At 28.3% G+C, this 25,220-nt stretch overlaps 1 protein-coding gene across 2 annotated transcripts in view; it reads left to right on the forward strand.

Annotated features, from left to right (window-relative positions):
* LOC107448397 (uncharacterized) overlaps nt 1-23,144 on the forward strand; it is a 39,747-nt gene extending 16,603 nt beyond the window's left edge. For both annotated transcript variants that reach the window (XM_016063570.4, XM_016063569.5), the window contains exons 2-3: nt 10,790-10,965; nt 19,528-23,144. In XM_016063570.4, the coding sequence (XP_015919056.1) occupies nt 10,790-10,965; nt 19,528-20,121 (770 nt within the window). In that variant the 3' untranslated portion in view covers nt 20,122-23,144. The remainder of the gene's footprint in view (nt 1-10,789; nt 10,966-19,527) is intronic.
* The last annotated feature ends 2,076 nt before the right edge of the window (nt 23,145-25,220 follow it).

The raw sequence follows: 25,220 nt of genomic DNA on the forward strand, positions 1-25,220 counted from the left end.
CTTCATGTAGCGGTCATATTGGAAGGGTCGCACTAATGGAGAGTGGTATTAAAGAGTAGATTGTATGTAAATATTTTTTTTCACATTTTGATACCTTTACAATATTTTTACTAACTTAATTTAAGGCGATAAGCTAGTTCTTTTATTATCGTCTTAAATTAATCAGAAAGATTACTTAAGTAAAACAAGAAAATTAATTAGAAGCACGTTAAATTATTAAAAAATACATCCTTACATCTCGGTTTAGTCATGGCCTTAGAAAGTAGCAATTAAAATTTTACCAAATGAAAAAATTTCAACTAAGTAATACATTTTAACGTAATATATTTTTATTTTTCAGATCTGTCATTAAACAGAATATTCAATGAATAAACTGAAAATAATATAAGCAAACATAATACATCCAGATATAAGTGTGCATATTTATTAAGATACAAGTGCAATTATTTAGGCAAATAAGTACAACATAGATTAAAATAAATTATTTTAAGAATTTTTATAGATTTTAAAATTCTGTGTAAAATTAAAATATGTGAATACTAGTTATTTGAAACAAAATGCAAAAATTTTTTACTTTTGGTACTATATTAAATTTTATTTGTTTTACATTTGCACTATTCATTTATTAATTATTGTGAAATAATTTTAATGGTTAATTTTAGTTTCTTTCATGACCTCTGTTTTTTTTTTTTTTTTTTTTCCCTTTTGTGAAGGAAAAACTGGAATTCGCTGCCTAGAAGCACTCAAATTGCAGCATAGCAATACAAAGTATAAGACTAACAGATTAAAATAAATCAAAATTTGATTTGTAATAAATGAAAATTAAATTATTTTTAAATAAATTTTCATTAGTCAACGGAGACTATCTCCTCTAAAAAGAAAAAAGAAAAATTCAGTATCAACCTATGACTGAAGTGACACTCAACTTGTGAATTAGAATATCTTATTTTGAATGTGTGTGACTTTTGCTCATTTGAAAAAATGGAAAATATCCAAATTTCAAACTGGTTTTAAATTACGCTTTCATTTCAAATTCTTAAAAAAAAAAAAAAAAATTCACCACTTTTAGTTATTGTTAGTGTTTAGTGAGAATTTAATAGTTTATATTGGTGATTATAAATTTCTCAACGAAAGTCTCCATAGCATTTCCAGAAAAAAAAATATTCTTCTCATTTAATAAACATATTTATAAATTTTTTATAGCTTTATAGCAATATTTAAGGCTTTAAAAAATAAAATTCGTTATTTGGATATTTATCCCTGTTTAGGCACCTTACGTTTCATAAATACTGTTTTGTTTGCAAAATTTGAAAAAATTCTAATTTGGAAATATTTAATCATATCCAAGATAAAATTTGAATTAATTTTTGATTTTACAATGAGACTATAAATCTTAAATTTTCAAATATTCATTGAAGTGATTCGAATTTCATTTTACCGTCACTCCATAAAAATTTGATCCCTTTTTTAATCCAATTAAATTCTCAATTTCTAAATATATAATTTATTTGAACTTAAAAGAAAAGTTACAAAAAATACTAAATACTCTCAGTGTAGTGTTGGAAAATATTTTGTGTTAAAATGCAAAGTCTGTCTTAAAAATATTTGACTTCTACACAAAATCATTTAAAAAAAAAAAAAATTAACTTTAAAGATTTAACAAATTAAAAGAATAACAATTCATGAAATTGTTTGCCATAAAAAAAATTGCATTAAATATATGCATGCTTGCAGAAGAAACCTGCAATATAATATGCTTTATGAATTATCTATTAAAAAGTTAACTCAAATTTAAGGAACCTACTAACAAATTTTGGTAAAAAAAACTGGCCTTAAGGGGAAAGAATACAAAAAGGCATTCACTGAATATGTAACTAACATAGGGAACTGCTTAATACGCGATGCTATACTAGAAAAACAACTTTCAGGGAGAGCAACATGTGTACTAAGATCCAGCGCATGCACGTGAATAGTAAAGTGTCAGTCAAGAGTTACTTCAATTGGATCAGCTGTTAATTGGTAATTCTTTAATTCTATCTCAAAATGGGCTAGCAGATATAATCAACATAGATGATGTAAATTATTTCTCAAAAAAATAATTAATAGCACGTAACTAATAACTTTACATGCTTAATAACTTTTAATAGTGTAAAAATGAAGTAATAGACCTACTGTAAATTAAAAGAAACATTCCTCATCATTCTTTACCCAGTTGAGTTTGGTGCAAAATCGTTTTAAGGCAATATTCTGCTGTTCTGTCCCTTAATGTTGCTTTTTCCTTTATACTCTAGGCCTGTGCCAACTTTAAGGGGATAAGTTTACTTTGTATATGAAAGCTAGTCTTTCCTTGAGTATATTCTTTGATACAGTAAAATTTTTTTTTGTTGATACAATAGAACTTTGGTTAATCGTTTCTCATGGACCATTAATTGAAAATAATAGAAGCGAGAAAAAGTCTGATGCAGGTCAACATAAAATATCAAATAATGGCTTTGAATATGTATCAAAATTAATAAGTTTTAAATTAAATATTTCGAAATTTTGGTTCACACTTATTCTTTTATCTTAATGCAATAAATAAGTTTTCGACATTTGCAGTAGATTGCTGTTCATTTTCTGTGAGTTTGTGGGAGTCAAAGTTCCTTATAGTTTCAAAGGCTTTGAGGAGTTCCACAAATGTTGACACTGCTTGTGCTTTCATTTCTCAGTCTTCATCTGCATAATGTGGCACTTCTTCAGCTCTTCAACCAACCACCACAAATCTAAATTTTTCATCAGTTGATGTACGAACATAAAACATGACAATTCATCATTAACATCAGGAGTTTATATTTTTCTTCTCAAAACCATTTTTTCTAATGTATCTGTAGAATTTCTAAACGTTGGATGCTGGAATCTGCTTTTTTAAAACAGATATTATTAACGGATCTAAACTGATATTATTAACATTATAAGAACATCATTTGTGATGGAACCATTAAAGCAAGACTATACATATGAGGAAAACAAAAGATAAAGGTTTGACTGCACTAGTTTGTGGTTCAATTGATATAAAAAAATTGATATCTGCTTCTAGTTTGGTTGTTTTATTCACACATTTATGTTAAATTTAAAGAATTACAAAAGAAATTAAATTTATTTTTGAAAATATTTTTGAATAAAAATTACTATTTATTATAAAGTTATCAATATTTCTTCAATTAAAAAAAGGAAAAAAAAACTCCAATTAATATTTCATCACATATTTTTTTCATTATAATGCATAGCGACCATTTTGATACAAGGGCATGATTGAAATTAAAAGACAAGATAAAATAGATAATTTAAAGAATACTACTTTAACTAGTAACACAAAGTTTCAATTAGCCCACCATAATTTAAATTTAAAATTGTGATCTCTTTTTTTTCCCTCATGATTTATAAAATGGCAAAATAAATGTAACAGATTGTGTTTATAAATGTTGTCATTCATCAAAAAATAAATATTCAATCTATAAATTTTTATGTTAAAATATTCATTTTAATCCTATATCAAAATACATAAGTTAAGCTAAAAAACATTTAAAAAAAATCTATGTACTCATTGTAATTTTTTTCACAAAAGAAAATCTGATAATTTCAAAGATACTGTAAACATATTATAAGAAAAAGAAAAAATACCAGTTAATAAACCCTACTGCTTCAAATAGACTTTGTAAGGGAAGAATGACACTATATCAGGAAAAAATATCTGAACTCAGCTTCTTTTTTTTTTCTTTCTATTTTTGCATATTAAGGTAATTTCTTTTTAATATTACCTCGCGCTTTAGAAACATAGAAATTTCCATCAATAAACTGTAATGTAGATTTGAATTCCATGCTTTTTTAATCAAAAGGTATAATTTTAATTAAAATTTGCCTTTTTTTCTTTTTGAAAAAAAAATCATGTTTATTTACTTTCCACAGCTATGCAAGTCTATATTAAGACAGCATTAAATATTTACTTTAATCTGTACTTTCAATGTTAAGACTCAAAAGATTTTTAAATGTGTAATTTCAAATGTGTTTAACACACACCAAGAAAGAAAGTAATTTCGTTAACTAAAATTAATTATTGCAGCAATTTATTTAAAATAAATTTTAAAACTAAGAAAAGAAAATAATAAAAGTATCATTTAAAGCACTGTTTTTTAACTTTTAAAATCAATATAATATATATATATAAATTAGTTGATTTAAATCAATGATTTTTTTAAAAAAACATTTGATTTTAATCATGATTTAAATCGTGATTTACCGCGGAAGGAGAAAGCGCTCTTTATTCTCCGTTAATCTCCAACACAAACAGTTACTGGATAAAAAGGGGAGAATTTTTTTCCCCTTTATTAAGCTATTTTTGGAAATTTGCCAACTTCGGCCTCTATCGCTGGCTCAGTAATTTGCTTTGTGTTTTTTTATGAGAACAGAGCATTTTATACGCATGCGCAAAAAATCGCATCCAACGAGTATGGCTCTAATACCGATGTTTCAGTACTGATAAAGACTATTTCGTTTCGAGATGTTGAATAGACTTGAGCATATTGAGTCGGAAACTGCTTCTGCATACTTCGTGTGGAATCAGTGCTATATATTTACACAATACAGTGCGAAATCACAAGCGCTGTGTATTTTTTTCGTTCTGAACTTAATCTGATCACGAAAAAAGTTTTATTTACCTCCTTTTTTTAAAAACAAAAATCTTTCAATAAGTCAGTACAATATTAATCGAATCTAATTAATTAGGTAAAATTAATTAGATGTAGAAAAAATTGAAACAAACATTGCTTTAATTTTTTTGCTTTTAGAATTCGGTTATAGTCAATACTATTTTATTATTTTGATTACTCAACTTCAATATTAATTTTTTCACCTGATTTGTTTCTGTACCTGATATAACTACTATAGTGAAACATTAAATCATACTGTTTTAAACTGATACTTCAAATTCAGTTATCTTGTTTTATAAATTTAATCTTATTGTCCATTCTTAGCTATTTCTATAAGTTCTATCTTATTACAGGTTCTGGGTAATCTTTATTTATGCTCTAGTAAGCATTTTTGTCAGCAGATCTATACATTTATAACTTTTCGTTATTATCGAAGATTATACAAATTTATACTTAAACAATTTAAACTTATTAAGAAATTTAAACTTATATTATGAAATTACAGTTTTATTCTATGCATGTAGACTTATTTTATAAACACGAATTTCATCTATTATTATAAATTCATTACACATACATTTATAACGATAAAAATATCTTGCAGAAAGATATTGGTTCTAATTAGGTTTGTCGCAGAAAGTCAGAAAAAATTCTGCCACAGGGAAAGCATGATAAGTTCCAACAGTGTTAGCAAAATTTTTCCAATGTGGAAAAAACTGCCTAGGAGACACTTGGAAAATTGCCTGCTTTTATTATTATTATAATATAAAACTGCATGTTTAATTTATTGAATAGTTCTAATTTTATTAAATATTGCATCTTTGTAATTTTTGAGAACACTCAAATTTATTTTTTCAGGAATGTATTTAAAAAAAAAAAAGGTTTTAGAAAACTTTTAAGCAACTTAAATACTATAAATTATGGTCAGATTAAAGAAATTATATTTACAAAATACTGTCGACAAAAGCATGCAATAATGTTGAACAGTTATATTCAGTGTCTTGGAAGATATGGGTTTCTTCCGGATGAATTGCCAACCCTGACTTAAACCATTTCTCTTTTTAACCAGTAGACTATCACTTTTTTTAATTTTATCCTCGTAATTTTGTGTATTAGTTATTTTGTTTGTTGTATTTTTATTAGCATTTTTTTTATTAGCTTATTCAGTGGAAAAAGTAGATATAAACATTAGTTTCTTTTATTTATTAACAGGCATTTATTTTTTTTTTTTTGCAAATTTTTAACCAAATACTCAAATTTGCAATGGGATTGAAATTTATAACATTTATATAAATTTATTTAATATTGTTTTGTAAATTAACTTAATTTGAAAGTAAAAAATTTCATTGGTCACTTTTGATTTCTTCAGCTTTTTGTTGATGTACTCAGTGTGTTTTCTTTTTCCAAAAACTAAATAAAATTGGTCAAATGTTTTAACCTTTTTCTCAGAAGAAAATGTTGACAATGAACTATTTTTTTTATACTTAAAAAAAAAAAAAAGTGGTTTTAATTTTTAATGAAAAGTGGCATGTTGTCTTTTAACCATAAGTGTTTCCATTTTGCTTCATATGTACAATAAAAAAAGATGAAAATTTTCTTAGAAATGAGTACATAACCTCAAAAGAAAACGATCAGCAAATTTAGTTATAAAAGTGAACTTTTTGTGTTCACTGGCTACAACTTATGAGTTTTGGAGTGATAAAAAAGTTTCTCACAATTTTCATAATTTTTTTTTTGTTGAAAAATCAGTATATCCAATCCTAAGCTGTCCTTAAAGTAAGGAACAATTATCAACTATCAAATTCTTTTCGATGGAAGAAAAAGCATAAGCAAGAACATCTTATCAGGTGTGATATAGACATTCCCAGCCTAATTTTAAAATTAAATTTATCAATCTATCACATTGATTTGCTTTAATCTTTGTTTCTTGTAGCATAACAAAAACTTTTTATTAAAGATCTTTGATCCTTCTATTGTAGTGTTATTTAGTTAGCCTTTTTTTTAATTATTTATTTGCTGATTTAATAAATGGCAAAATATCTGTTAATCCATTATAAAAATATCTGTCCCCCTTTTTTATACACATTCACAATAAGCCTTAATTACTTCCTTCACTAAATCTTAACTTTATTATATAATAGGGGATAGGGGGGTACATTTCAACATGGGACACCTTTCAACAACTAGAATTTCTGCCTTCTAATATTGCTTAATGATTGGCCAATATGACAGACAATAGGCTTTAATTATGCATAACTGTTGACATTTAGTTTTAAGCACTTTATTTTTACCACTGTTGTGTTACTCTGTGGAACATGTTTTAACATTCCAAAAGTAAAAAGTCAGTTATGATTTTAAAACTGTTTATCTACCAGTAATCTTTTAATAAGGGAAGTGATATTTATTCATCTACTAGTTTATTTAATTCTGCTTCTAACTGTATTATTTATTAGTAAAAAGTCTTTTTCTAAAGTGGTTGATAATACTTTAACCAAAATGTCTGTACCAGGGGCAGATTTCAACAGAGCTTAGGGGGCAAATTTCAACAGTGTTGAAAGGTGCCCTGGGCTTATTATTTTTTTGTTAAGTAATCTTACAGAAGTCATTACTCTGCAAAAAGCCCATTAATTACGGTTGTTACATTTAAGATACTCAACTTTTTCTGTAAGGCATTATTCTAAACTTTTTGAAAAAAAATTAAATGTGTTCAAGGAAACATGTTTGTAAAAAAATTTTCAGTTATATGAAATTTTTTTAAAACTTTAAAATCAAGATTCAGTTAGTTGCATTGTTGTTGAAAATAGAATTTATTAACAAGGAATTCATCAAAAGATTCAATAAAATAATTATTTTAAAATTTTATAAAAATATTCAAGAAAATTTGATTTAGAATAAAAGTAATTTAATTCTAAGAAAATTGAAAAGTTTAAGATGTAACATTATATTTAATAAAATACTGAATCCTGTTATTTTACCTTCTTATGGTTACCTTCTTATGCAAACATTTAATAAAAAAACCTGCACTAAACCAGAAGTTAGTGAAGAAAACATTGAAAAAGCAATGGAAGCTGTCAGTTAAATCTTTAAGAGCAGCTGCAGACTTATTTGGAATGGACTTTTCAGCTTTATTTTATAGTTTAAAAAAAAAAAAAAAGAAAGTCAAATAATTGTTTGGTTGGAGAAACCAAAAATGTACAACTAACACAAAATGCTACTGTTCTAAATACACAATCCAGTAAGTTTTTGACGTCCAGCAAGAAATCCTGCTTTGTGAATACATAATTGCATGTTCAATTCTTAATTATGGTCTAACTTACGGATAAGTTCTACAACTTGCCTATAATTATGCAAAGATATAATTATGCAAACTCCGAAATTCCAAGTAGCTGGGACAAAAATAAAACGTCTGGAATTGACTGGGTTAAAGGTTCTATGAAGCACTCACAGCTTACTTTAAGAAAACCGTAAAACACCAGTTTCGCAAGAGCTACAGCTTTTAATAAGGAAAATGTTGAAGAATTTTTCAACAATTATGAGAGAGCTCTTACTTCGGGTCATTTTACAGTTGATCAAATATATAACTTGGATGAAACTGGAGTTTTAACAGTTGTTCCAGCTCTGCCAAGCTAGGAGCTCGTCGGGTGGGGCAGGTATTTGCTGGAGAGCGAGCAAGCATGATTACCATGTGCATGCAATGCTTTAGAAAACACTGTTCCTCCTGTATTTGTTTTTCCGAGGGCAAGGTTCCATGACTATGTTATTTGGGGCACCACCAGGGACCAAGTTTAGTCAACAGTCCTAAAAGTGGATACATGACTGGACTTTTTTTTCTCAAAGTTCTGAAGCATATTAAAAGCAAACATGATGTTCAACAGAAAATAAAATACTTTTGGTGATGGATAATCATGAAAGCCACAGTACACTGGATGCTGTGCTGTTTGCTAAGGATAATGGTATTGTGCTAGTTCCCCTTCCTCCGCATTCTTCTTGTCAGCAGCCTATGGATGTTGGAGTCATAGGACCATTCAAATTAAATTGAGAGTAGCAAAAAATGATTGGATGTTATTGAATCCAGGTAAGACCATTAGCATACATAACTTGGCTGCAATAGCAAATACTGCATATATTTTAACATACGAAACATCACTGCAGGTTTCCAAAAAACTGGAATCTGACCCTTTTCACATTCCATTTTTACTGATGAAGACTTTGAACCTTTTTCTGTTACAGTTTCATAAGCTTCTATTAATTTTAGTGAAATTCTTTGTGTGGATCAAATTGTTGAAGAAAGGTGTAAAATAGTCTCCCAAGTACTAGTAAAAGAACTAGAAGAAGGAATTTTTGTACACAAACAAGGTCAACTGAAAGAAAACCTAATTAGCCTAGGTTAATAACACCTGTAGATGTGAGACCTTACCCTAAATCTATTACCATGGCTAAAAAAAGAGGTAGAAAAAAGGGAAAGTTCAAAATATTGACTGAAACACTTGAGAAAAACCGCATTCAAGAAGAAACTATTCGAAGATTGGAAAAGAAGGGGAAATCAATCTCAAATGAAATTAAGCTCAAGTTAAAACCATCAAAAAAATTATTATTTGTTGAATCTTCTGATGTGCAGATGACATTTCTTTACACTCTGAATCAGAATGTGAAGATTTTTTGATGCCTTCCACTACAGATATTGAAGAACCGATGGATTTTGAGATAACTGATGATACAATAATAGAAGTTAATGACTTTGTCCTAGTTGAGTTTTGTGGAAAGAAAAAAAAAGTTCTATTTGTAGGAAAAATTGAAGAGATAGAAGACAGCTGTAAAGTAAATTTTATGAAGATTCTTGGAAATTTTATATTCCAGAAAAAGAGGATATTAGTAGCATAGAAAGAAATGACATCAAAATGAAACTGCCTCAACCAAGTTTAAGCGGCGGAACAGTTCGAGCTATATTTTTCATGACATTCTCCATAAACTTCGATTTTATTAAAGACAAAATAATGTAGAAAGAACCTAAATTAATCCAATAAGTTCCTTCATTACTTTTATTATTATATGAATAAAGTTAATATTCCAAAATGTATGATCTTGTTACGTTCTCTTCGATTGTTGAAATGTGCCCCACCACCCGTTGAAAACTGCCCCCCAGGAGGGGTAGATTTCAACAAAATACATGGTTCGCTAAATATGTAAAATTAAGTATTTTGTCTTTGGCTTAGACCTTTGGAAAAAATTGAGAGGTTACCTGAAATATCAATTTAGTAAATAAAAATTAGAACTTAGATTTTGACAGCAATAAAACTTCCCAAATAATTCTTCAGTAAAAACTGTTGAAACGTGCACCCCTTTCCCCTACTATAGAAATGAACTATTATTATGATATTGAAGCATTTATTCGTCTCAAACTGTTTTGATTCAATATAACCTTGCAATATATTCCCAACTCCTATTTACATTTTTTTTTTACATTGTTCATTCAAATGTATTAGAATGGGGCAAATGATCTATCACATTCTTGTAATTTATAACTTGTTTTATATAATTTAATAAATAAATAAAAGTAATTTGTGTGATTTTTATACTTGGCGAAGAACCTAAATCATTGATAGTTTCCTTTTAATATTTTGAGTACGTGACTCTATTGATTCAAGGATTTTGAATATCTCTGATGAAAGTATCTAAAAATAAACACCAACTTAAACTTTTAAAAATTATAATCCTCCACTTTTTGTTTTACTTTGAAACTGCGTCTCTGTGTTTTCCAAAAAATATTAATTAAATAACTTTAAATCAGGTTCAAGAAAGATAAGTTATTTCTGAGGAACTATTAAACAAATTTGTTAATAAATAAATGATTTTTTTTCTTCTTCTTAAACTTGTTTCAAAGTTAAAAAGATAAGCATTAGATATATGTTTAAATGTTTATTAACATTTAATTGATAGTTTGCAAATTCCATTGCTATTGTAAAATTCTTTTCCCATATCATAGAACAAATATTTTTTGGAGCCATGATTTTTTTTCTTTTCTTAAATCTTTGTTACACCGTGCTCTTTTTGTCTTTTATATTTAAAGGTTACTTTGCTAAGTTGTTATTTGATCTCTTTTTTAGTGTCTGCTGTACAGATCCTTCTTATTGTGATAACCATATTATTCGCCGTAGGACTTATTACATGTGTCCTTAGTCATTACAAGATGGGAGCAAGATCTTGGAGTGACCAGCGAAACAGACAACTACAGACAACTAGGCAGCCTCAGCAGCAGTACACAACACCTGTTAATACTTCAGTATGTTGCTTATTTTAATATTGTTTGCATGCACAGTATCTCTGAATGACCTTTGGTCTATTCAACAAATTTTCATGTGTCTGGAAAACTCAATAATTAAAGAATACACCTTGAACACAATTAACTAAATCTGGGGTTTTCAATCTGTGGGGCACCTCCACTGCTCTTAAGTATCTAGATTGCTGATCCAATGCTTGAAGCCAGTGTCGGCAGAAAATGAGAGGTAGCATTGAGTACCCAGAATTTTAGCATTACTGTTGTACTGAGTAACTGATCATCCATCATTTCTTAGTGATAACTATAAAAGACAAGTAGGAATTTTTTTTACTTGCATTTATTAAAAAGAATTATTATTTTATTTTTATTTCATTTATTTTAATATAATCATTTAAAAGCCTGATTAATGAAATGCTTAATATTTATTGCTTTTTTAATTGAAACAGTCTGTTTTAAAAATAACATTTTTAAAGTGCATTCGCGACCATAGATATTAAACTTTTTATTTGTCAGTAAATAAGTGATGAAAAGCACCAAAATCTATTATCTGCAGTAAGTTAAGGTTCTCTGTGTAACATTGTCCTCTTTTTTTTTAAGAATGTTGATATACAGGGAACCAACTGAATTGGTTGAAAGAGTTTTCATGTTTTGTTTTTTTAGGAACTGAGGGGTTATAACTCTTTCAAAATTATCTGGTCCAATCAGGCATGGTGCTAAAAAAAAAAAAAAACTCTGAATAACTTTTATTCTTATGATCGAATTTCCATGTATTAAATGTCAGTGCTATTGGATTTAGGGGGACACTTCAAGTATATTAATTAGTGCTGCCTAATACATACCTGCCAAGTCTCTTGTTTTTTAACGACGACTCCTGTATTTTACGACTATCTCTTGTTTGTCTCTATATTCTCAAATTTCTCTGAGTACTGGCGTATTTTACAAGGGACGTCAGTTGGCGTATTATTGAGTACTACAGTACTGGCGTATTTTACGACTATCTCTTGTTTGTCTCTATATTCTCAAATTTCTCTGTATTTGTTGAAGAAATCAAAAAGACAAAGAAAATGAAAAATAAAAAATTGGAGATAAAATGTTCACTGATGGCTAAAATACAGGTGGTGTTAATTCCAGTACTGAAGTATGTTGAGTGTTAATTATTTAAGTCTCACTGTGATGGCTCTGGGGATAGAGCGTTCGCCTTCCATTGAGGTAAACCCAGGTTCGATTCCCAGTGATAACTAGTCCATGCGCAATCCGCATCCGGCTTGCATCGACTATAGTACTGGCGTGAAATATCCTCAGTGGTAGACAGATCACGGGTTAGAGTCCCCTTGTTGTCAGGCTAACTGTGATAGATTTTCGTGGTTTTCCTCTCCATGTAACTCCTGCGGGTTAGTTCCATCAAAAAGTCCTCCACAGAGGAAAGTTTCTCCCAATTCTTGATCCAGGAGTTCCCTTGTCTTCTGGATTGGGTTCAAAATAACAAGATGAACACCAGTGGTCATGAACCCAAAATTGGGTTGGTTAGTAAAATCTCCGTTATATTATAATTATAACTTACGAGACTATTTATATTTAGTGATAGTCCCAAAAGAAGGCCAAACAATATTGCCACAGCAAGTGGAGCAATTTAAGATACTGTAAAATACTGAACAAGCTCCCAGATTTGATTACGCCTTTGTCCATGATTTCATACAAAATATTGACCTGCATTAAAACCAAATAAGCCCCATCCAGAATTAGATAATATAGGTGCATGTCCTGCACGTGTACACATGTGAAGTTCTTAAATTTTGTAGATGCTTTTTTAAAATTCCTGGAGTGTCCTTACGATTTAAAAAAAAACAACTATCTAGATTCAAAATCGAGTGATTTTAAAATCAAACACTGTGATTCATTTTTATACGGTTAAATAATCACACATTGTGATTCGTATTTACTTGATTTAAAATTTTAATATTGCGATTACAAATTTTTAATATCAAACATTGGTTGACGCGATTTAAATGTTAGACATCTCGATTCGTATTCACTCGATTTAAATCTATTTAAACATCAAATGTGATTTGTATTCACAGGTCTTTAAAATTCAATATCTCATTTCATCTTCACGTGTCTTTAAAATTCCTATCACAATTGGTATTCCACCATCTTGAAATCAAAATTTGCGATTTATATTTATGCCATTTCAAAATCAAACATTGCTATTCATATTCACACGATATTTATTTCACAATTTTAAAATCTAACTTTGCAATTCATATTCACGCAATTTCAGGCACATCATTTGAAGACTTTTCGGATTCTGATTTAAAATGGTTGTTATTTAATGTATATTAAAATTTTTGATATATATTTAAATTAAATCTTTTGTTCTTCGTATATATTTCTTTACTGAAATTTACATATCTATTTCTTTTCTAAAAGTTTTACGTTTTCACTAATTGTTTTTGACGATGCAACTTTAATAATTTGAAAAGAAAATAAAGGTGAAAGGTAAACTTTTAAAATATAATTTACTTATTTAAATTATTTAGTTTTACTTTTAATTTGCTTTGTACTTAATACAATCGAATAACGCGTCCGCTTTTTTAAACATGCTAATTTTTAAAAAAAGTCCATTTTTCCTTCACCATTTATCATGGTGATTTTTGTCAAACTTTAAGTGGGAGCTTAATCTGTATTTTGCCGTAACTATAAACTGTGATTGGCAAAAGAAGCAATACCCAGTGTTTCTCTGTTGCTAAACAACCAAGTTGTGACAATACAAAGATTGAATTAAAAGTGTAAAGCTTTTTTATTCAATGTTTTGTGTTAATTTGGAAAACCTTTTAATAATTTTATTAATAAATAATGAAACACTATTATTTATTAATAGTCTTTTATAGGAAAATGTATTAATTTCTAGGTAGCACATATTTTAGGCTGATTTCTGACTAAAGAGCAAAGATTGTTTTCTTTTTAATCTTTGTTGAAAATATAATTTGAATCAATTAATAAATTATTTAATTATGTATGATTTTTCAAGATTTTAAAACTAGTGCATGAACTTTTATGACATTGTGTTTTTTTTATGTTTTATGAAATTTATATGAAAATTTCATACTAAAAAAGATTTTGTAAAACAAATATATATTATAATCTACAAACTTGTATGGCTAATCATTTTTACTGCTATGATATCAAGTCTTCTAGGCAGGGGGAAAAAACCCCAGAAAAAATAGAGAGAATACGTAATTATGATGCACATCACAAGGTTTTATATAATTTGCGATGTTTCTTTTTTCTATAACTGAAGAAATTTGTGATTGCTACGTGGCATTTTAAAAACATTGAAATCTGTATATATACATTTAAGAATATTGTATCATGCCTGCCAAGTCTCCTGAATTTTAATGAAATCTCCTGTATATTATGATTGTCTCCTGTTTACCCGTATATTCTCAAATATCTCCATATTTTTTGAAGAAATTTATTTAAAAGAATTTTGGTGATAAATATCCGCTGATGGCAAAAATACCCCCCTTGCCCTCAGGCTAACCGTGGGTTTTCGTAGTTTTCCTCTCCATGTAACGCAAATGCGGGTTAGTTCTATCAAAAAGTCCTCCACAAGGACAAATTTCTCTCAATACTTGATCCAGGAGTTCAATTGACCTCTGGAGATGATTAAAAATTACGAGGCTACGGAGTTGAACATAAGTAGTCGTAATCCCAAAAAATTGGGTTGGCTGTTCAACGACGGTTATAAAATTAAATAGTTTAAGTAATTATAAATGATGGTTTTAAAAATCTTTTTTAGATTAAGATTTATATACATATTTTCTACCTCGTTAAATGTAAGAGCTTACATTATTTCCAATTTTGAACTTCTCTTTTTGACTTGCACGATGTAAAACTTTGCTAGCATTACTACATACATATATCTGATACAATTTTCTCCTTTTTAAACAGAGTTAGTAAGGTTCTTGAAGTCCTTAAGAAACTGAAATGGTGGCAGCAAAACTAAGAAGATAAAATGTATTTTATTATATTTTTATTTAATACAATATTCAGTTACAATAACTAAATATTTTGGTACAAAATCATTAGTTTCAAAATCTTCAAGTTTACGATAATTATATAATTACAATATTTCGGCTACAGTTTTCTTACTTCTTTAAAAATAGCACGAATACTAAAATACAGATTTTTACTTCCACTTGCATAAGATTCTGTCAAAATAGTGAGAAAAACCCAAATTTTACCCAGTATTTGGTTAAAACTTTATTTCCTTCAGAAAAATATGATTGTAATAATAGGCGATTTTGTTCTTTTTCGTTGCATTTGAAAGCGTCTGGTTTGTCCGATGTAGTCAAGGTTTCTCTGGCAAGGTATTCATTTTTTTTTTCATTTTCTGTTTCACTCTTGGCTACTACGCTGTTCGTAGTTTTGGTTTTCAAATCACTTTATCCTTATTCACGTCTGGCAAATCTTGAGAATGGATGCCTATTTCTGAGCGCACAAATTACTTGCTACAAAAATATGAAGATGGCATATCTGCTATCTCTCAAGCTCTTGTATCAAATCTCAGACCAACAAAGTATTTCATCAGGCTTTTTTTTTTTGTAGAAATAGCTTTGAATTGGAGGTCTAACACATGCTTTGAAGATTGAATGTGTTTAGTTTATCTTAATTCCTTTTTAGAAACCCTTTCTTTTTTTTTAAAAAAAAAATTAAATGTTTGAATCACCTAAAATTTAGGTATAACACTGTTTTTAACAAGGCTTGCGTGGATGATTTCCTCGAGAGTAAAGTCTTAATTCACACCAAAAAGCTGAGAATAAGAGCTAGTTTGTGAATTTTTCCTTTTTTGTTGTTAATGGGATTGATAAAAAATTTAAATTAATAGCATGTTGTTAGCATATTGTTGGTATTAACCATTCTTTGCAGCAATATGACCAATGAGAGAATATTCAGCCACATATCAAAAATTTATCTTTAATTCTGTTCTTACTTGTCAAAATAAAAAATTAAAAAAAATTTGATAAAAAATTTAAAAATTGATAAAAAATTTAAATTAATAGCATGTTGTTAGCATATTGGTGGTTTTAACCATTCTTTGCAGCAATATGACCAATGAGAGAATATTCAGCCACATATCAAAAATTTATCTTTAATTCTGTTCTTACTTGTCAAAATAAACTTTGAAAAATTATTTTGCTTATTGCGCTATATCATGATCACCAAAAGTCTCGGGCATTTTGAATTTCTGAAGTTGGCAGGTCTGAAATGGTAATAAAAGTCTACATGTTTCAAGCAGGGTTCCCGCGGCCTTGAAAAAACCTTGAAAAGTACTTGAATTTCATTTTGATTTTCAAGGGCCCCTAGAAGTACTTGAAAATGATATTAAATCCTTGAAAAATTCAAAATGACCTTGAAAAGTATCAAAAACTCAGGAAAACAGCCCTATTTCCAGCATTTTTGTGTTTAACTTTTGGACGCACGCAAGTGTGAGAGAATGACTTTCCCGCCTTTCAGATGATGACACGTACTGTTTGATTTTATGAATGTTTGGCTGATTTTAGGAATTTTAAATATTGGGAACTGCGCCAGATTCTGACAAAATCTCGATTCTTATTCAGACAATTTTAATAACGATCTTCGTATTAATCCGATTTAAAAGCCATGTGTTGCGATTCGTTTTCGTGTGATTAAAAAATTGTACTTGCAATTCCCATTGAAGCAATTAAAAATCTAATATCGCGATTTGTACTTAAGCGTTTTAGAACCCCAATATCGCGACTAGTTTTTCCGCAAGTTTAAAATCCAATGTCGCGATTCGTATTCACGCATTTTGCAATATCAAACATCGATGTTGCAATATCAAACATCGATGTTGCAATATCAAACATCGATGTTGCAATATCAAACTTCGATGTTGCAATATCAAACATCGATGTTGTAATATCAAACATCGATTTTCGTATTTATACTCGATATGAAAACTACTCGTTACGATTCGTGTTCATGTGACCATGTCAAGTACGTATGATCGATGCTACTGAAAAAAAAATTATTCAAGTATGAGTGGTTAATTAAAACAGTCAAAGTGACCAAAATTGTTAGTAAGAATCTATCAGAAGATATTGAGGTGAAAGTTGGCAACTGATTAAATTTAAAATGGTTGACCCTTAATAAATTTAAAATGATAATTAAGCCGCAACATCCAATAATTGATAAATTTTCTTTAATAGAAAAGTGGTCAAAATTTCTAAATTATATTTAAGAACAATTTAAATTTCACTGTCTAAATGCTTCTGCCACTTTAAATATTAAATAAAAATCTCCCAGCAGAGTTGTTTTTAAATATCTAATTGATATCACTGTATTATATAGAACATCCCCCCGTCCTGCCCGAATTTTTGCTTATTCAGAGGTTGTATACCCAGCTTAAAATAGGCCTTGTGCAAAATTCAAATCTGACGTTTTTATGAAGCATGAATTTTATTCTTGACTTGATGCCAATCACCCTTGCTTTTTTTATACTTAGATCACTTTCCGAAATCAAAAGAGCAATGGAAGTCTTATTTTTCAGTACTGCTATTATCGTCTAAAATTTATCGTCAACTAACTATTATCATCAAAACATTTTATTTTAAAATGTAAAATTTTAGTCCTTGAGAATTTTATAATAAGTCTTTAAAAGTCCTTGAAAAGTACTTGAATTTTATTTCTAAAGTAGAGCATGAACCCTGTTCAAGCCCTCAAAAGCAAGCACCCATTCTCAAAACTGATTGACTCGCGACGTGAAGTTTTGAAAGCTCAAAAAAACTTTACTTTAAAACCTGTAGACTTTTATTACTATCTTCATATTTTTTAGAAGCCAATTAAGATCTTATCTTTTTGCTTAAGTTTCTTGGGATTTTTCATTTAGTAACAATTTCAGTGTAACAAATTAAAATACTTCATACAATATTAAAATAAGTTTTATGTAAAATAATGACTTGGCTCCTAGATTAAGAAAAGTAGTTACAACTTTCTAAGAAATCCCTGCAGTACAATTGTTTTTGATTGCCAGTCTTTAAATGTAAAGGACTTCAAAAAAATCCATTTACAATATAAATTTTAAAAGTCAAATGAATCAATGGAATCTTTCCTAGCCACATGAATGAAAGTTAAATTGTGACAGACATTTATTTTGAGCAAGTTGATGTTTTCATCATACTCAAAATTGTTTGAAAATGTATTTTTTATTTATACATTCCAAAATTTATTTTAAATTTATTTTAATGTATATTTTAGGCATACTTTAATTGTTTATTTTTTTTACACAATTTTTTTTTATTTGTTAAAATTATTCAAGCTGTATGATTTAATGCACCCATAGTATGTTAAATGGGGCTTCGTGATTTTTTGATTTAAATAGATTTTTTTATTTAAATCGGATTTTTTAAAATTTTATTCAAATGCACTGTAAGAACTTTGATTTTTGACTGAAAAAACATTATAAATGTTCAATCAAAATTAAATTAATATTAAAACTATATTATAAGAATATTTAGAAGCTCTAACTACCTAAAACAATTTTTCATTATAATACATAGCTTTGAATGCATTGCAACCATTTTGAAACAAATGCATGACTGAAATTTAAAGAGTAGATGAAATCGAGAATTTAAAGGATACTTTAACTATTAAAACAAAGTTTCAATTACCGAACTTTTTTTTCGCAAAATTTCTTAATAGAAAATCTGATAATGTCAAAGATACTGTAAACATATTATGAGAAAAAAAATACTTAAATGTTTACTTTAATCTGTCCTTTCAATCTCAAGAATCAAAAGATTTTTAAAAATGCAACTTCAAATGTGTTGGAATTTAACACATACCAAGAAAGAAAGTAATTTCATTAGCTAAAATTAATTAATGCAGCAATAATAAATTTTAAAATTAATGCTACAATTTATTTAAAATAAATTTTAAAACTAAGAAAAGAAATAATAAAAGTATCAATAATTTAAAACACTGATTTTTAACTTTTTAAATCAATATATATATAAGAAGAATCAGTTGATTTAAATCAATGATTTTTTAAAAAAAATCATTTGATTTAAATCAAGCTGATTTAAATCAACAAACCCTGCTTCAAACGCTTTTCTTTATCCTTGATGTTATCAACAAAATAAAGGAATAAGTTAAATAATAAATGTTATTTTTTATTTTATTTTTACTTTCTAGCAATATGTTTTCTTAAAGCAAATTTCAATTCTGATACTAGCAAATTATTGACAACAGCTCATTGGAGCATTAGCCATTCTTATCTCCTTATGACAAAATGTGAGAAAAGTCTGTATTCATAATTTTTTTAAAAAGTATGTGCTGTAGTTTCAGTTCAGAGAGATATAGTTCTAGATTTCATTTTATTGTATTATCTAGCCTTCTTTGGTTATTTGACTGACTAAGTTTTATTTTGTTGAGCAAACTGTGCTTAGAATTACTTAATATTAGAATTACTAATGCAATTAATTTTTTTTTTACAATATGAATACTTTTCTTTTATTCTATATTTTTTTGTTATTCTAATAGGTGATGTATTCTCCTGCTACTGTTCAAGAAAGACAAAGACTGGAAAGCGGAGCTCATCAAGATCAGCTTGTCAGGCTTCATTCTATTCAGACTGATTTAGCCTTAAATCTGCCTCATTCAATTGCTTTGCCTGATGGTGAGGAAGGTCCTCATTGTGATTCAAAACTGCTTAAGTTGCATAACCCTGATCAACATGCTGAAATAACTCGTAGTTTTATTAGGCCTCCTCCTAACCGCACTGTTCCAGATGGTAATACAATTCCACCATTTCGTTCAAATTCTGTTGGTCAAAAACCTTCATTAACCTTAGCTGATGTTTTTGTTGCACGATCACACAGTGTGAGTTCTAGTGATGCCCAAAGTGTAAAATCTGCCCGGTTAAAGTGTTCTGTACCTAACCCTAATATTACTTCTCAAATTTGGTTACCGCCTGCTGCTGTAAACTTGGGTGCCAGTGGGATCTCAAATAGGACGTATGAATGTACACAAAATGATAGCAAATATGATAATAATGAGCCACCTCCTCCATATAGTGATGTAATGAACCAGTGGGATGTAAATACTATAAATAGACAACAACATAATGGTATCTGAGGGTATCGTAAGTCTTTCATAAGCCTCTAGTTGTGATAATCTTCCCGGTCAGGAAGATCATCAACAGCAAAATTGCTCTTCCTGTGTTCAACAAAGGTAAACAACCTTTGTTTCATCTTGTGTTTTGATAGGCTAAAATGTTCACAGTGCCTCAAAGTTATACAGTTCTGTTGTTGAAAGGTTTACTTTTGTTAAACCGGCCTTGGTCCCTTACCTGTCATAAGTCATTTTTTCTTTTTATAATTTCACTGTCCTGTAAACTTTATGAATTCTGTTGATTATAAATGCGCCCAGAGGCGTACTGTGATACATCAATGTATTCAAAGAACGGGCAGTTATAAAGAGTGTGTGTGTGCATTTTAGAGTACAGTCAATAAAGGAAAGTGTATTACTGTTGTGAACCAATTTCATGAAAAGGTATGGTGCTACACACATTCATATGAGTAATTTGAATGATAAATTGTATTTCAAACATAATTGTAAAAGTATGTCCCAACTTGAAACCAAAGATTGTGGCAGTCTTTTATTGCTTGCTTATTGTTAAGTTTTGCATAAAATTCTGAAACCTGTATTTTTAAATCTAAATTTTGCCATTTTTTAAAATATCACTTAGCAAATCAAAATAGTTAAGCCATTTTTAAATTGGGACACTACTTAAAATTATCTAATTTATCTACTGGTGCTATAAACTGTAAAATAACGTTTGAAAGTGTTGTGATTATTTATAAATTAATTTATCTTGAGTGAGTGACTACTTTCGTGCTTCTGTTAAATTACCATGTAAAGTAATTTGAATAATTTTCTATTGAAAGTTAATGTTCTATGCTTTATAATATTGTTCATACAAATCTGAAATATAGTATTTTTTGTAAAAGAATAATATAAAAGAGATTGCTAATGCTTTTGTAGTACAGGATTGTTATATATAAACTAATAATGAGTTTTGTGGTTCATGTTTTCCACATCAGAAAGGAAAATCTATAAGCACATTTTTGAAGCAAGGAAGTTAAGTTACAAAAAACAAAGGAAACTTATCTTTTCTGTTTTAATTTTTTTTTTCTAAGCTATTGATTTTATATGTTTTTAATCATAAAAACTGTTTCAAAATAATTTTTATATTTTAAAGAATTGTAACATGTTTTATAATATATCAATTAAAACAAATGCTTGTGTGCTGTTTAGTTGTAACCACCCTGTATTACGAACTAAAGTAGTTTTCTATTGGCTGCATGGTATAATATATGTCATGCAGGGAAACCTCTCAAATTCAAAGCGAAATTTATTGTGTTAAATATCAGAATGGCAATATTTTAGTTATAACCACCCTGTATTACAAACTAAGGTAGTTTTCTATTGGCTACATGGTATATGTGTCATGCAGGGAAACCTCTCAAATTCAAAGCGAAATTTGCTGTGTTAAATCTCAGAATGGCAATATTTTAGTTATAACCACCCTGTGTTACCAACTAAGGTAGTTTTCTTTTGGCTACATGGTATAATGTGCGTCATGCGGGGAAACCTCTCAAATTCAAAGCGAAATTTGCTGTGTTAAATATCATAATGGCAATATTTTAGTTGTAACCACCCTGTATTACGGACTAAGGCAGTTTTCTATTAGCTACATGCTATATGTGTCATGCAGGGAAACCTCTCAAATTCAAAGCGAAATTTGCTGTGTTAAATATCGAAATGGCAATATTTTTGTTATAACCACCCTGTATTACGAACTAAGGTAGTTTTCAATTGGCTACATGCTATATTATGTGTCATGCAGGGAGACCTCTCCAATTCAAAGCGAAATTTGCTGTGTTAAGTATCATAATGGCAATATTTTAGTTATAATCACCCTGTATTACGAACTAAGGCAGTTTTCTATTAGCTACATGCTATATGTGTCATGCAGGGAAACCTCTCAAATTCAAAGTGAAATTTGTTGTGTTAAATATCAGAATAGCAATATTTGGAAGAGTGGCAACACACATGCATATTTATGACAGCCATTTTTCGTCCAAGTCTGCAGTTGCTTACTGTCTCTCAGCGGTGTTAAGGAACACCAGCATTTATGAATTCAAATCTGAAATTTGTCGTGTGTTTTAAAAAATCAAAATATTGTGCTAAGATAAATGTTTTAACTAAATAAGTGTTTTAATTATCATTTTATCTCGTACTTTATTTGTTATAAATAACATTATTTTGTTTCATTACCTTATTAGAAATGTTAATTAAACGTGAGCATATTTTTTAAAACTTCTACAAATCCCCTAAACCTTCAAACATCCTTAACTCCTAGTATTACTCAGACTATGTTATTTCAGAAATAACTTAGTTTCTACTGAAAATTATTTAGTTGAACTGTTATTGTATTTATTTATTGCAAAATTAAACAGCAAAATTACTTTGAAAAAGAACTTAATCATTAGAATTATTTAGTCGAAAAAAATAATTAAAAATTATCTTTTGATCAAATTAAAATAGTTTTTAACAATCAAATTTGCATAAATGTCAAGGGTGGTTTGAAGGAAAAACTATTTTAAAATATTAAGTTGTTCTCCCTATAAAAGAAATCTACAATTTTAAGAATTTTAATTTCTTTGAAAAAAAATCTTTTTGCAAATTGCCCTCTATAATAGGTTAGTTAACTCATGGAACTATTATTGAGTATTACATCAATCACTTTTTTGGCCGAACAATTTCCAGTTTTGTTGATATTTTATCTGGGCACAGAGGACAAAATGTTGATTAAATTAACTGCCCTAAACCGTTAATATCAACTACATACTTAAGAAGAATCTGAAAATTTTGGATTTAGATCTATTGCCAAAATCTTTAAAAGCCTTCATCTTATAACAGAACTTTTTTGACATTGCTGCAAATGTTTCTTGGGAATGATTATTTTAATTTTTCCTCGTGGTGATTTTCCTTCTGTGGTTTTTTTTTTTTTTTTTTTGTTTTTGTTTAATTTTTTGTTAGAATCATTTTAATGTAGTTTTTTTGTAAAAAAAAATAAACTTTTTTTAAATACCTTCGTTGTGATATTTTTTTAAATCCTATGTTGCACAATGAAGAACCTATTAAACCTATTTAAAACAAGTGTTTCAATGTTCTTTAGAAACAAATTGATAATTAAAACATATTTTTTTTGTGTTCTAGCTTTTTTAAAGCATTTTAAGTACCCTATTTATTAAAAAATTTTAAAACCTACAATACACTCATTAAATTGTCTTTGTTAAACAGATTTATTAAGAATTAACAAAAAATGTAGCAAATTTTTCTTATTTAAATGTTGATTTTTTGTTAAATACTATTTTTTTTTTTTAAAAAAAAAGCTTTAATTTTAATTAAATTTTTTCTTTCTTAAGAAAATAAAAGTTAAAGCAAGTGGTTCCACTGCCCTTGACAAACTCATTTAGTTGAGTTTTTTTTTAATGGCATTCAAAGATTTTGGTAACTCATTTAACAGTCCCAATTTTCATCATATGTTATCTTTTTAATAAGAAGAAAAATCTCCATGTGATTGTCTGGTTTGTGCAAAACAAAAATAATGCAGTTTTTGAATTCCCCAACTTGTCTTCCAGTTTACTTTAATTTTAAACTGTCAAAAATATTTTTTAAATAATTGATCCTATTATAAATTATAATTAAAGTGGTTAATTAGGGAGTTTGATTTCAATGGAATTAACTTTTAATTAGTATGAAGTCGCATGTGTTTGATTTTGCAATAGTCAGATTTCTTAAGAGGGCTATTAAAAAGTCCTTTTTGTTATTACACATGATTTTGGAAAAAAAAATATAGATAATGAAGGAACTGTTTAATACCTTTTCAGCATTATAGAAAAGTCATGTTTTTTTCCCCTTCCGTTTATAGTTTTTTTCCAATCGCTTTGCAGATTGGGCCTAAAGAAACAGTTTGTACTAATCTCATGTAAGATTAAAACATTAATTTCTGCACATTTCACTTCTAGAAATTTGACCTTATTAGAAAATTTTGCATTAAATCTTAATTTTTAATAAATTTTGCTGAATTTAATTTGTTGTAACCTTACTGAAACAGTAAGTGTAAGCAAATTACTTCATGTAAATTGTTTGTCTTTCACCAAAATAATGCTATATCAATCATATACCTTTCCTATTTTAAAATCTATTTTGCTTCTAAGGATACAAGAAGTTCAGAAATGTTTATATAATTAAAAATCACTATTGTGAAAAAAAATATTAAATTCAGATTTTTCACTTTTTTTAAACAATAGTGTGTTTCATAAAAGATTCTACAGTTTTTACATTTCCCTCTCTTTACACGTTTAAAAGCTATTTGCATTATAATCTCCTACCTATATGCAACTCCTGATTAAATATGGAGGGCACTTGGAATAATTATTAAAAAAGCTAAGTTTTAGTTAAGCACAATTAAATAAATTTTAAAACTGGAAGCAATTGAATGCAAAATTTATTATTGATTTACTAATACAATTTAGTTTTATAATTTAAGATTTGTAATCATTAGGATTTTTGTGACTTCTGAGCAAACTTATGATCTTTTTTGTGCTTTGTTCAACCTTATTCTCTAGGTAATTACTGCCATAAAAGCTTTCAAAAAAGTAAAATATGTAGGCAATTTGAAAAGTAAGTTTCCATTTTTGTTACTTAAGGGTATCAAGCTATTATGTACGCTTGCCATTTCTAAACTTGCCAAGTAAAGAAAAAGAAATTTTTTTTGAGCCGAAAATTTGCCAAAGGTGGAAGTGAAGTTAGTACTGTGTACAGTTTAAACATTGCTAATTGAGATATTGTATAGTAATTCATGAGATTTTTTAAGACGTAACAAACTTCCAGGATGAATGTCAGTAATAATCTTGTTACAAACATTTATGATTAAATTATCAATTGTCAGTTTTCTATGTACATTCATCTGTTATAATAAAAAATAGTTTCAAGAAGTTCTATACTTGATGAGTCTAAGTTTTATGCAGAATAGAGTTTTTATAGGGACATGATTGGTGTTCATGTTCAAAGCATTTTGATTGCCTTCAAGTGATAGTAAAAGATCTTATCTGCATGATTGCAGCAAAATAATTACTTTCTGAATTGCCATCATAATTTAT

This window comes from Parasteatoda tepidariorum, chromosome 11 (genome assembly GCF_982258835.1).
Source record: "Parasteatoda tepidariorum strain Cologne lab strain chromosome 11, Ptep-v5.0, whole genome shotgun sequence".
NCBI classification, from domain to species: domain Eukaryota; kingdom Metazoa; phylum Arthropoda; class Arachnida; order Araneae; family Theridiidae; genus Parasteatoda; species Parasteatoda tepidariorum.